The 12,776-nt window shown below is 67.8% G+C and overlaps 1 protein-coding gene and 2 long non-coding RNA genes across 3 annotated transcripts; 2 read left to right on the forward strand and 1 right to left on the reverse strand.

The window, feature by feature from the left end:
* Positions 1-3,424, reverse strand: LOC119865112. Its single transcript, XR_005375963.1, has 4 exons — positions 3,291-3,424; positions 2,302-2,438; positions 1,043-1,221; positions 1-574 (listed from the first exon to the last, which is right to left on the reverse strand). It is a non-coding gene; the product is annotated as an uncharacterized LOC119865112 (long non-coding RNA).
* Positions 3,425-7,036: 3,612 nt separating this feature from the next.
* On the forward strand, positions 7,037-8,955 carry LOC119865113. Its single transcript, XR_005375964.1, has 3 exons — positions 7,037-7,276; positions 8,029-8,146; positions 8,819-8,955. It is a non-coding gene; the product is annotated as an uncharacterized LOC119865113 (long non-coding RNA).
* A 169-nt stretch (positions 8,956-9,124) lies between these two features.
* On the forward strand, positions 9,125-11,049 carry LOC119865114 (USP6 N-terminal-like protein). The gene is made up of 4 exons (XM_038569363.1): positions 9,125-9,181; positions 9,690-9,789; positions 10,062-10,214; positions 10,507-11,049. Exons 1-4 carry the CDS (start codon positions 9,128-9,130, stop codon positions 10,833-10,835), a joined length of 636 nt encoding a protein of 211 aa, XP_038425291.1. The 5' UTR covers positions 9,125-9,127; the 3' UTR covers positions 10,836-11,049.
* The last annotated feature ends 1,727 nt before the right edge of the window (positions 11,050-12,776 follow it).

The following is a 12,776-nucleotide window of genomic DNA, read 5'->3' on the forward strand; positions in this document are numbered from 1 at the left end:
TAAAATTATTTATTGAGTATGTGCTATGCGCCAACACATAATTTACGTGGAAGACATCTCTACGACTGTACTATCCATGCAGAGTCCCGTCACATGCATCACCGCCTCCAGGCCCTGCACGGCTTTGGGGCGCCCACCTTCGCACGACAGGGAGGGACCCGGGCAGCAAGGACACCATGACACATGATACGTGAACAGCCACTTTCACAGGAGTACGAGGTTGATGCGCGTGTGCCCTACGAGTTGAGATCTAGACCTAGCTTAGAGACACGGTGCCACCGACTCGGCCACGAGCCAGACTGTGGACACCTGGGGACACAGCCTACTTCTAGAGCACAGACACGGGCAGTGACAGGGGTGAGGGGTCCCCACCGAGCCCCACGCGGCGCCTCTGGAGGCCACGAGGAAGGTAGCGTGCACGCACACGGGTGTCCCGCCGCCGGGCAGGGGAGCTCTCAGGCCACAGGAACGGGGGCTCACATCCAAGCGCGTCTCCGCCCGGGCTCGTTCCTGCAGCACCTGCTTCCCACAACTTCGACCGTCATCTCCAGATGGGAAAGACCTTCTCTCCAACCTGAAAACAGACAAAGCAAATCAGTCATAATAAACCGCTTGAGTGTGACTCACACGCAGCACCTCCTGATGACGACTCAGGATGGCACCCAAGAGCGACTTCCAGGCGGAGAAGTTTTCTTAATGACCAAGATTAAGACTTTGACATAAAATTAGCACAAAGCAGGTAGGAGACCAGAGGAGAACCATCGTGTCCCCTCTGCCATCCTGCACCAGGTGTGGGAACGGCGGCCCGGCCCACTCTCCACCGGGGCCTCCTGGACACGGGAAGGGTGGCCTTGGGCTGGGCCCCTGCCCTCAGACTCACCTTCCTGCCCCCGTTTCCTGTTCTACCAATAACAGCACCCAATTCCCGTGAGGAGGGTGAGAAAGCAGCGCAGGCTCGCGAGGCCGAGGCCGTGGCATCGCGACCGCCACGCCCATCTCCCAGCACCAGCACCCAGCACCCGCCCTGCAGCACAAGCCTTACTTTCTGCGATGTGGGGTCTTGTGTGGATGTGGGGTCTTGTGTGGAAGCTGAGCGCCACGGACATGTGCCTCCTCCACACGGGGTTTCTCTGCAGCACAACCAAGCCTATGACCACATCTCCCGAGACCACGGACATGGGTTCGTCCATCATAAACAGCACCTGCTTCCAGTGGGTGGTTCTGCAAGACACGGGGCACGCATCACCTCTGTGGGGTGGACCCCCAGGCTCCCCCGTGGGGCAGATGCACCAGGCCCATGGCGAGGCCTCTGTGGGCGCCAGGGACTGGGCCACAGCCCAGTGAGCACGCTGCTCTAGGTGCTCCCAGGCCCCCGCACCCTGGCACGGGCGTCTACTGCATCCCTGCCCGGTCCCTAGGCTGCCAACGCCGAGTTCTAGTTTCCGCAGTGCAGGAAGGCCACTGCCCCTGGGAGTCGGGCTGGAGGGGGTGTGGCAAGTGCGACATCTGGGACAAACCGTCGTTCCGCGCTCTCTGGGTTCTGCAGGCCCTGAGGACACGGCTCCACGGCCTCACGTCCCTCTGACCCCAGCCGCTGTGAGGGCCCCTGTCCCCGCGTCCCAGAGCGCTGCCCGGGCTCGGCACCTGCCTGCCCCACCCCACCGTGTGCGGGCGCTCGACTGCCCGGGGTCTGAGTTCCCGCCCTCGACGGGCGACAGCTCCGAGGCAGACTGCAGCGCCCAGCGCGCCTGAGCAGCGTGCAGCGTCAAAATGCTACTGCACAGAAGTGTCCCAGGGGCGGCTGGGGGCTCAGTCCGGGGAGTGTCTGCCTTCGGCTCAGGGATGACCCCGGGGCCTGGGATCGAGTCCCGCATCGGGCTCCCTGCTCAGCGGGGCGTCTGCCTCTCCCTTCCCCGCCCCGCCCTCTGCTCATGTGCTCTCTCGCCCACTCTCTCCCTCAAATAAAATCTTTAAAAAAAATTTGTCTCAAGAAACACTGACCTTCCTCAAGAAAGTCTTGGGGAGTTAAAAGCCCCTACAATTCCGTGGGTTGTGCTTGTATTAGACCATGGGAAGCTGAAGCAGCGTCCAGGGCAACTGAGGCAGGCACAGTGTGCTCCGCCCGTTCATGCAGGGGTCAGAGGACAAGCAGGGCAGCCCAGGGCAGGGGCGGGTGGGGCACGGTCCCGGTCCCCCGCCCACCGCCCACACACGCCACTGCCTCCCCAACGGCTGCGCGGCAGGGAACCTGCACCCGCTCCTCCCGGGGCAGCGGAGCCCCTGCGGGTGCTGCACACTCACGGGTGAAACGGGCCTGTGCTCGGCACCAGCTGCGGCTCGTCCTCCTCCAGGCTCTGGAACCGGACACTGAACCAGGCCGTGAATCCATGCAGCGTGCCGGCCTTCCTGATCTCAAAGTGCAGCTCGCCTTTCACGGTCTGTTCAGGCAAACGATAAGGAAGGGACGCGGCTCCCGTGAGCGCGTGACAGCAGGCGGCGAGGGCTCCGGGGCAGGAACGAGCAGCTGTCCCCGCCAGCCCTGCTCAGATGCCGCTGCACTGCCCGGCCCCACGTCTAGTCCAGTAACTGTGGATGCAACTTGCTAGTGTCGCCAAACACCGCAAACCTGCTCCTCGGGAAAGAACTACTAAAGCTGGCAGCACAAATTCACATGCTGCAGATAATCAGAAAAGGTTTCAAAAAAAAAAAAAGAAAGAAAGAAAAGGTTTCAAGCAACGTGGGCCTCACTTGCCTCATTTTCTGGCCCCATATTTGAGTGGAATCCTTTCTTCTCAATTCTTGGCATAAAGAACCGGGCCTCTCTATACTGCGAAACTAAGTGCAGAGCCAACAGCTTAGCTCCCGGCTGAGCTCCAGGGGGTTCCAGGGACCCGCTCCCAAGCTCTGCACCTTGCACCTCCGAGCACACCCTTAAAATGAGACCCTCCTGAATGCACACGCGCCACCTCGTGGCAACAGGGGGAATGTAAGAGTGAGAATTAAGAATTTTGTCATCCACGGTAGCACAACTTAGAAAAAAAATTTTTAACTTGAAATCCTTGAAGAAACTAGATATAATTTATTAGAATCTCAAGATGCTGAAAATATTAAACATAAATATAAAAATGACTGATTATGTTAAAGAGGTCCGTGAAAAAATAATGTAAAAATACAAAATCAGAGCATAAAAAAGACAAGACTCGGGGAAAATCAAAGGCAAGGTTCCTCAATCTGTTTATTCGCACAGAGTCTGGTACGTGCGCCGCCCACTTAGCCTCCGGGGCTCTCACCTCCAGGTCAGCGATCTGCACGGTTCTCCTGTCCAGCTGCAGGATGGTGCACGGTTCAGACAGTCTTCTGGCTTCAAAATGTGGTTGTACTTGGGCTTCGAAAAAAACTCCTTAATCACTAAAGATCTAGGGAAAAAGTAGGAGTTGCTCAGAGGCGTGAACCAATAGCTCAGGTTCTGACACACAGACTCGCTTTGTCTCCAGCGTGAGCAGGAATTCCACGCCACCGTGTGCAGCACGAAGGCCCCAAGGCAGGGCCGGGGGGGGGGTCCCTGGGGCGGCCCGCTGAGCGTGCACGGTGTGCGAGCACACCTACGCCCTCCTCACGGGGCCTGAACACACCAACACCCTTCCCACGCAGGCTGCCCGGCCCACCCCACCGCCGTGGCTCCGGTCACTGCGGCCCCCTCCCGACACGTGGACAGGAGGTCCATGGGAGCCGAGCGCCGGGTCACCGCGTAGACACTTGGTTGTCTCACGGCACAAGCAGGGTGAGGACAGTGAGATGTGCACACATGGCCCTGTCTAGGTGGCTCCGTAAGAAATGCTCTGAAGTGGCAGGACTGCGGGCCACGGGCCGATCGGGGCAGCCCTCACCCTGCGCCAGGTGTCCTGCCGCCGTCACCTGCACTGCCCAGCACTGCCCCTGGGTGCAGACGGGTGGGGTGGCTGTGGGGCCAGGGCCTCAGGGCTCTGCGTCTCTTGCCTTCCAGGGACAAGGAGCTGCCCGGCCCCAGCCCCCGCGAGGCCAAGGTGAGAGCCCGTCCTAGGCCCCGGGCAGGACGTGGGGGGAGCTGGGGCCAGCTGTCTGCACCCCGTGACAGACCCCAGGACATCCCCGGGCGTCTCCCCAGTCCCCCATCCCAGGGGCGCACGGGCTGCCAGAAATGCACCCCAGACCCGGAGCCGTGGTCCGCAGGGGGCCCTGTGCCTTCCTGACTCCTCCGGGTCCCGCGGGGGACTGGACGCGGCCCGAGCGCCCACCTCCCAGGCTGGAGCCTCACCTGCGGCCCCCGCTTGTCCTCTTCCAGAAACTCCGCCAAGAGACCCGGCGCGCAGACAAATGGATAAAAATGCTCAAGCGATGGGATCACTACCTCCCCAGCGAGAAGGTGGGGCGCTGGGTGCCCCCAAGGGCTCTCCGTCCTGACGGGGCTGGGGGGCTGCCCTCAGTGTCCTCCTGCCCTGTCTTCGGGGGAGCCCCCTGCCTGGGGAGAGTCTGCTGGGAGCCCGAGCCTCCCCAGGCCCCGGGTCGGCAGTGGGGGAGTGTCAGGTCGGGGCCACGGTCCCTGCTCCTCGTGGGGGATGGGGCCCAGCTTCAGGGAGACCCAGCCTCTCCGCAGACACCCTGGAGCCGAAGCTGGAACCTTCTAGATGCCTCGCGCTCCCTGGGCTCCAAGGGGCCGCCCCGGGCCCCTCTCACCAGCGCTGCCTTCCTCCCCGCAGCTGAGATGCTGAGTCTACAAGGGGGTCCCGCCCCAGGTGTGGGGACAGGTGTGGCTGCGATTGCTGAATGTCGACCAGGTTAAGGCCAGGAATGCCGGGAAATACCAGGTGGGGCCCGTCCACTCCCCGTGGACCCTCGGTCCCCTCTCTGCCCAGGGCTGACCCTCCATGTCCCCTCCCTGTCCAGGACTGACCCCCTGTCCCCTCCCCACCCGGGCTGAACCCCCGTGTCCCCTCCCCACCCGGGCTGACCCCCCGTGTCTCCTCCCCACCCGGGTTGATCCTCCATGTCCCCTCCCTGTCCAGGGCTGACCCTCAGTCCCCTCCCCACCCACGACAGCTGGGCACAGGCCCTCACGCAGGCCCCACGGGCACGGTGGGCACTTCCGCCGTCCCCAGCCCCCCAGGGGAAGGGTGGAGGTTCCTGCAGGACACACTGCCATGGTGGCCCCAGGGCTCCCTGCCCAGGACGGCAGCTGTTGACAGGTCGGGGTCTGTGTCCCTGACGCCGGCTCCTCCTCCCAGGGTCTCCCCGCAGGAAATGAAGGAGGAGGCCCTGGTCTCCTCCCGGGACATCATGCAGATTGACCTGGACGTCAACGGGATGTTCCGCAGTCACACCATGTTCTGGGAGGGCTACGGGGTCGGGTGAGGCTGCTGGGCCTGCGGGGTTTGGGGGCCCGGGAGAGGCCCGGGGGCTTCTGTGCAGGGGACACGGGGTCTCCGAGGCCGGGGGGAGCGACGGCAGCAAACAACACACTGCCACATGGTAGGGTGCTGGGGATGACCCCCGTGCCCCCACCCCCAGGGTCTCGGGGATGGGGAGGCCCCGTCCTGGGGTCACCGTCTGAGCTGAACCCCAAGGGGGTGAGGGGCAGACCCATGAAGAGCAGGGGGCCGGGGTGGGGGCGTGGGGGGCAGGAAGGGGACCTGGGGGCCAGGGTGCATGGCCGCGGCTGGACCGGGACATATGGACCCGACGAGGGTTGGACAGGTCAGGGTGACACCCACCCTCGGTGCTTTATGTACTTCTGAATTCTGGGCATTTTAGACAATTTGCAGTTGGTGAGCACACATAGCATGACGACCCCCAGATGCCGCCCCGGTCCAGGCAGGCCCTGCGCTGAGCACACGGGGCCCCAGGGGCAGGGGCAGGGGTCACAGCAAACCCCAGACTGGGGTCGCCTTTATCTGTAGATGTCTCAGTGTGCACCTTAGAGAAGGGGGTGCCCTGTGTCTGCAGCCCCCCACCCCATCCCCCTCAACCAACGCCCCCACGCCATCCCCCTACATCACCCCCACACCATCCCCCACACCCCCACACCCCCCACCCCTACACTATCGGTCTCCCCCCCAACAAGGACGCAGTGCAGCTGCCCCCTGTGGGACATGCTCAGCCTCCCCAGCAACCTTGGGGTTCTCTGGATGGCCTGCTCCCGTCAGAAGCCCGGGTGTCCCGTAGAGTCCCCAGGGGCCGCGGGGAGGTGGGGAAGGCAAGGAGCCCCCGACAGGGGGGTGCCGGTGGGTGGACCAGAGGGTGAAGCTACCTCTGTGTGCAGCTGGCAGGGTGTGTGGGAGCCCGGGACCCCAGGGGTGACCTGCAGGGGCGCCAGGGGCGGGGCTAGGGGGCTACCAGGCAAGGGTAGCTGGGCTTCCCAGGGGGCCGCTCAGACCGTCTCCCCACGAGAACTCGGTGCTCCTCCCTGCAGGGAACCTGCTGCCCCCTGGGGCCCCCGTGGCCCTCAGAGCGCGGCGGTGTCAGGCTGACCTGTGACCCCCGGCCCAGGGGGAGCCGGCCTCCAGCAGCCCGGCCCGGGGGCCGCGGAGCCGGGGTGCAGACTCAGGCTGCCGTGCGGGAGGGCATCGGGCGGCTCCTGGCAGCGCTGAGGGGCCGCACCCCGTACCCCCTGTGCTCAGATAGTGACCCCAGGGGTTCGCAGCCTGTATCCGGGTCACACCTGCACGACGTTCCCTGCTCTCCTCACAGTGGCTCAGACCTGGAGCCCCGAGATGCTCTGGGATGGGCGGCCCCGGGGTCCCCCCCACAGAGTCCAGCCCAGGGGGGCTCGGGGCAGGGGCCACGTGGGGCTGGTGGTGTTCCCGGGACACGGGGCCAGGGCAGGCCAGGGCAGGAGAGGAGAGGCGTCAGGGGCTGTGGGGGACCGGGGCAGGGGGAGCGCTGGCTCCCAGGGGGCGTGCGGGGGGGCCGCTCCAGGGCTGGAGGGGGCGCTGGCGGTGCTCGGGGAATCCAGAGCTCACACCCCATGGCGGGAGCCTCTCGGAGGCGTCGGACACCCCAGGGTGCACTTAACCCCAGGCACGCTGCACGTGTGAGGTCACCGCCTGTCCCCGTGCACAGACCTGACTCCAGAGATCGGCCTCCGCGGAGGGGCCCTGCGGGCCGCGGGGCCTGCGGGGCGGGTGTCTGCACCTCGGTGGTCTCGCTGTGGGGGGCTGACTGAGCAGAGCCCCCCGCTGTCCCCCCTCCTAGGCAGCGAGCCCTGTTCCTCGTGCTGGAGGCCTACTTGGTGTACGACACCGTGAGTGTCCCTGCCCCCCCTCCTGCCCCGCAGGCAGCCTTGTTGTGCTGGTGACCAGCGGAACTCACAGTCAGGGCCCCAGCTCCACGGCCCCGAGATGCCGGGGAGGGTCTCTCTCCTCCGGGACGGGCAGGGGGCCGGGTGCAGACCTCCCAGGGGAGGCAGGGCCTGCGTGCCCGAGGGCCAGGGCTGCCCGGGGCCCCCGCGTGCACCGCGGCCGTCCTAGAGCTCCGGTCTGGACCCTGACAGACGGCACTACTGATGAGAACCCGGGCAGGGAAGCCTCCCACTCCCCTGAAGGGCACGAGGCCGAGGCGCCCACGAGGCCGCCCCCTTCCACGGCACATTCCAGAAGGGTCCCCGAGGACCCCAGCTCACACACTCCCCGGCTCTGCGGGGTGTCCTGGCCCAGCTCCCCTCGTGGGACATGCCAGGAGCCACAGTCAGGCCCCCACCTGCCCTCCGGGGGGTCTCCACCCTGGCGGGTCCCCTGTAGCCTGGCACAGCTCACGGAGGCCCCTCCTGCTGGTCTGAGGACAGGGGCCCTGGCACGGCAGCCACAGGGCTCGGTAGCGGGGCCCGGGGTGCTGGCGCCCGAGCTGGTCCGGGTGGCCCTCACCTGCCCCCCACCCTCTTGGAGCCCCCTCCGGGTGCCCGGGCTGTGAGGGAGCTGGGGGGAGCCCAACGCCCACGGGGAGGGCTCAGAGGGGGCCTCGGGGCGCACGCCCTCCGTGGGGCTCTGGCTCTTGCAGGAGGTGGGCTACTGCCAGGGCATGAGCGAGATCGCGGCCATCCTCATGTTCCTGCCCGAGGAGGACGCCTTCTGGGCGCTGGCCCACCTGATGACCGACGACAGGCACACCATGCACGGTAGGGGCCTGCCAGGCCGCCGGGCGGGAGGGGAGTCAGGAGGGCCTCCCTGCAGGCTGCTGCATCGGGGGGCAGGCGGGGACCCCCCAGCCCGCCCCCCCATGGGCAAGGGCCCCGCCTCCCCGGAGGCCTCGGGGTCCCGGAGCCACGGCCACCCGCCCCACCGTCTGCAGGCCTTGCACTCCCGCTACTCCCCCAGCCTCCCGCCCGGCTGCCTGCTTGCCCCCCAGGCCCCCCTGCCAGCCCACGGCCACACGGGGCCCAGGGGGCAGCGTCTCCCCCTCCCGGGGGCCCCCAGCCTCACTCCCAAGCCCCACAGAGGGCCGTGCACACCCATCACCCTCCCCGTGGCCTGCACCTGCTGCCCCTTGGGGCTGGGGACCCGCCTGTCCCTGCGGCGGCCCCTGCAGGAGAGAGGGTGCTGGGTCAGCTGGGCCTGGTCCTCAGCCCCAGCCCACGCCCCGCAGGGTCTCTGTGAGGACGAGGGTCCCCGGGCCCCACGCCCCCAGCCTGGGAGGCAGCCCTGCCCTCTGGGAAGAGCGGGTCCAGTCAGGGCTCCGAGGGCAGTGGGCACACAGGGGTCAGGGCGTGGGGGGGTCCCCTGCCCCAACACCCCCCACCCCGCCTGGTGCAGGAGGAGGGCCTGACCATGGGGGCCTGGGGCCTTCTCAGGCTTCTTCGTCCCGGGCTTCCCGAAGCTCCTCAGGTTCCAGGCTCATCACGAGCACATCCTCCAAAGAGCTCTCCCTGACCTGAGGAAGCACATGGCGAGTGGGAGCTCCTGAGGCTCCGTCCCCGGGGCCCAGGGCAGGGGGTGGGGGGCACGGCCCTCCAAGCTGCCCAGAGTTGGGGTCACGTTCCTCCCCCTGGGGCCCGGGGGTGCCCGGGGGCTGGGCTGGGCCATGGGGAGCGCGTCCACCCGGCTCCAGGGCCCGCGGCGTGGGGCCTGAGCACCTCCTGCCCTCCCGCCAGGACGAGCAGATGTCTACCGGTATCTATACCCCAAAGTGGTTCCTGCAGTGCTTCCTCGGCCGGGTGAGGACCCCCGGGACCCCTGCTCCCGGACCTGCCCCCTGTCCCCGGGGAGGACCCAGCTCAGTCCCACCCTCCAGACGAGCCAGGCCCGACCCCGGGGCCCTGAGGCTGAGGCTTGCAGCCCAGCCCGTCCTGGAGAAGCCCAGAGGGTCCCTGGACAAGGTTCCGGGGGGCAGGCCGTCTCTGCCTCAGCTCCCCCGGGGGAGGCCGGGTCAGCCCGGGGTGTGGACGGGCCCTCGGCCCATCGGGCGGCCAGCCTGGGGTCCTCTCGAGGTGTGGTGTCGTCAAGTGCGGGCAGAGTCTGTGCCCCCAGGGGTGCGGGAGGTGCTGGCCGGGGTCGGAACTCGGAGCGGCCAGGAGCCCTGATCTCCCTGGGAGGAGGGCACGCACGAGGGGCTGTGGGGCCTTGTCGGAGGCAGCGGGGGGCAGATGGCAAGCCTAGCCTAGCCCCAGCCGAGCCCTCCAGGGGCCCTGCTCAGGCCGCTCCTCCCACCCTGCTGTCCCCTAGACCCCCTGCTCGCTCACCCTGAAGCTGTGGGATGTTTACATGCTGGATGGGGAGAGGGTGCTCACGGCCATGGCCTACACCATCCTCAAGGTGCACAGGAGTAAGTGAGCCCCTGGGAGCCCAGGTGTGCAGGGGGGGGGGGGGGCAGGGGCGGTGACCCTGTGCTCTGAGCAGCACCCAGACCTGGGGCGGGGGGACGGCGGGGCAGGCAGGTGCAGCGGGGCTCCCTGAGAGGAGCAGTGGGCAGGGGCCACCCTGGCCAGCGCACTGCCCACGGCGCTCCTGGGCACAGCGGGACCCCAGCCGCTGGCCTGGGGGCACCGGGGGCCCCAGGGCAGGGCCCTCTGGGTCTGACTCTCGCCCACCTCCCAGAGCGCCTCCTGAAGCTGCCCCTGGAAGGGCTCCGGGAGTTCCTCCAGGACTCTCTGGCCCAGCCCTGGGCCCTGGAGGACGAGGCGGTGCTCAGACACCTTCGGGCCTCCATGACCCAGTTCCGGAGGATGCGGTGCGACCTGCCCCCCCCAGGTGGGCTCAGGGCCCCGGCCCCTCCCAACTCGGCCTGCTGGGGCCGCCCACAGGGGACAGAGCCCCTGGGGCCCCGTCCTCATCTCTGGGGCTCTCCTCTTCTGCTCCAGCCTTGGGGACCCCAGGCCAGGGCTGGGTGGGTGGGCACCCACTGCAGGGCCCGGGCACCAGTGTGGGGGGCTGAGCACAGGGTCAGGCCGAGGGGCCACGTGGGAGCCGTGAGGACCCCCGGGGCCCCTTGCGGGGGACACACAGCCTGCTGGAGACGCTGACCCCGTCGGCCTCTTTCCAGCGGGACCTGAGGAGTTCCCCACGAGGCCTGTGGGCCTGGAGCGAGTGTCCCCAGCGCCCGGGCCTCTCCTCCCTTCTCCGGCCTCTGAGACACCGCCCAGGGTGGAGGAGCCGGCCTCCCCGGGCCCAGCCACCCAGCCTGAGCCACCCGGACCCCCTCCCGGCCAGGCCATAGTCCAACCTCCCCCCCAGCGATGGAGCTCCCTCCCCACCCTCCCAGTGCAACAAGACGGTGCAGGCAGGCGGTCCCTGGACATGGTGGGCTTGATGACAAAAAACGGGGTCCCCTTCCCTTCGGCACCTGCCTGGGCCACCCCAGAGGCCCCGTGACGGACCAGGCCCTGGAGCACCCCCAGGACTCCCATCACGGGGTCCCCCCAGCCCCCTAGGGACGACCTGTCGGGTCCAGGACACCCTTCCTGCCCCGCGGCCACTGTAGCTCGTGCCCCTCGCTGGGCAGTGATGGGCACAGCCAGGGCAGAGCCAGGGCGGAGCTGAGCCCGCTGCCTCGAGGCCCCGCACAGGCCCAGGACCCTCTGCCCTCTGCATCCACGGGGCAGCTCGATGCTCGCGGGCCTCGGGGGCAGAGCATGGCGGTGAGGGCGGGGGCCCAGAGGCTCTGGCCCGCCGTCACCGTGCCCTGCCTCATCTTGCTGTCCCTCCCAGAGGGCGGCACCCCCCGCACAGGACACCAGCCCCTGACCCAGAGGGACCTGGGCTGGCCTGGCCCTGGGCTCTGTGGGGGCAGGGGCGACTCGAGCCCCCCTCCCAGGCCCAGCACTAATGGGATCCAGCGCCCCGGGGCCCTGGCCAGGCCTGCGTTCTGGCCCTGGGCTGAGCGAGCCCTCTCACCGCCGGATGTGGCCTCCTGGGCCCTGGGCGTGCCCCACAGATCCAGGTCGCTGACCTAGGGCAGCCCTGGGGATCCTGGGACACCCCAGGGCAGGGCAGCAGGGGCAGGCCCGTGGGCCCCACCCACACCCACACCAGGAGGCAGGCTCCTCCACATGCTGGGGCTCCAGCAGTCAGTCCCCCGGCCCCAGGGGGCCCGAGGCCGGGGTCCAGCTGCCCTGCGGGGACCCAGCGCAGGAGCCCATGGGCCTCAGGTCCACGTCAGCCCTGCTGCCCCCAGAACCGCCTCTCAACGCCCCAACCTCAGGACACGCGCCCCCACCCAGAGTCGAGTCCACACAGGCTCCCAGGTGGGGGACTCTGGCACCCGCACCCCTGTGGGATTCCCGCTTTCCTCTAAGGACAGGAAGGTCTCCCAGGGGAAGGCGCGCACCCTCGGCTCTGAGCCCATTTGCTATTGCAAGTTCAATAAAGTGTTGTGTGAAAATGCACGGCCGGCTCGTTTCTGCGTCTCCCGGAGCTCTGTGCACGGGGTGCGGAGACACCCCCAGAGAGGAGAAGGGGGCACCCCCAGGCCCCGACCAGCCCCTGCAGGGGCGCCGCCAGGCACACACAGCTGACATCCCCACATGCCTTCCAGGGGCGGCCAGACGCCAGGGTCAGGACCCCACAGACTCTACTGCGACTCAGCCTGTACCTGCGGCCAGGACGGGCCTGGGTCAGAGTGACAGCCGGGGAGCCTCAGGTCACCAGGGTCTGTGCAAAGCGCCCTGGGAGGTCTGTGCCCTCTCTGTCCAGGGGGCCTGTGCTGCCCGGGCTCCAGGGCTCTTCCTCCCCTCCCCGCCCCGGGCCTGTGTGCCTGGGGCACAGAGGGCCCGCGGGGCGGTCAGCGTGGCCCTAGAGGGGATGTCAGGACAGCAGGCCCTTGCAGCTCTCACACATCTGGGCCACCCTCACCGGGCGGGCTCAGCGTGCACACCTGGTGCTGCTGGATCTCTCACACCAGAGTGTGGAGGGCACCCTGCATGCCCTAGAGAGTAGGGACTGTGTGAGCGTGGGGCTCAGCCTGGGGGCAGGCAGTGCAGGGGACTGAGGGTCCCCAGCCCCATCCCCACCCCGACTCCCACACACAGGCAGCCCCAGGGCTCCCGCCATGGGCAGCCGGCTCCTCAGGAGCTCCCCCCAGGGCGGCCCTGAGGTCTGGATCCCCGCTGGAGAGGCATCGGGAGAAGAGAAGCGGCCGGCGCTCGGCGGGGACCCACTGCCACCCACGGGAATGTGGCCGAGCCGGACCTTCCAGCTCAGCTGACCCTCCGGCGGGACGGCACGGCACGAGGGAGCCTGGGTCGGCCAGGAGAACCCAGCTAGCCACCCAGCGCCAGCACCAGAAATGATGGTGTTTCAACTGTTTCGGCGTCA

The sequence above is a fragment of the Canis lupus genome, chromosome 22, assembly GCF_011100685.1.
Source record: "Canis lupus familiaris isolate Mischka breed German Shepherd chromosome 22, alternate assembly UU_Cfam_GSD_1.0, whole genome shotgun sequence".
NCBI lineage: Eukaryota > Metazoa > Chordata > Mammalia > Carnivora > Canidae > Canis > Canis lupus.

Coding starts and splice junctions, on each gene's coding strand:
- LOC119865114 (XM_038569363.1), top strand. CDS start 9,128: ATGTCTACCGGTATCTATACCCCAAAGTGGTTCCTGCAGTGCTTCCTC. Junction 9,790..10,061: donor CATCCTCAAGGTGCACAGGA/GTAAGTGAGCCC, acceptor CCCACCTCCCAG/AGCGCCTCCTGAAGCTGCCC. Junction 10,215..10,506: donor GTGCGACCTGCCCCCCCCAG/GTGGGCTCAGGG, acceptor GCCTCTTTCCAG/CGGGACCTGAGGAGTTCCCC.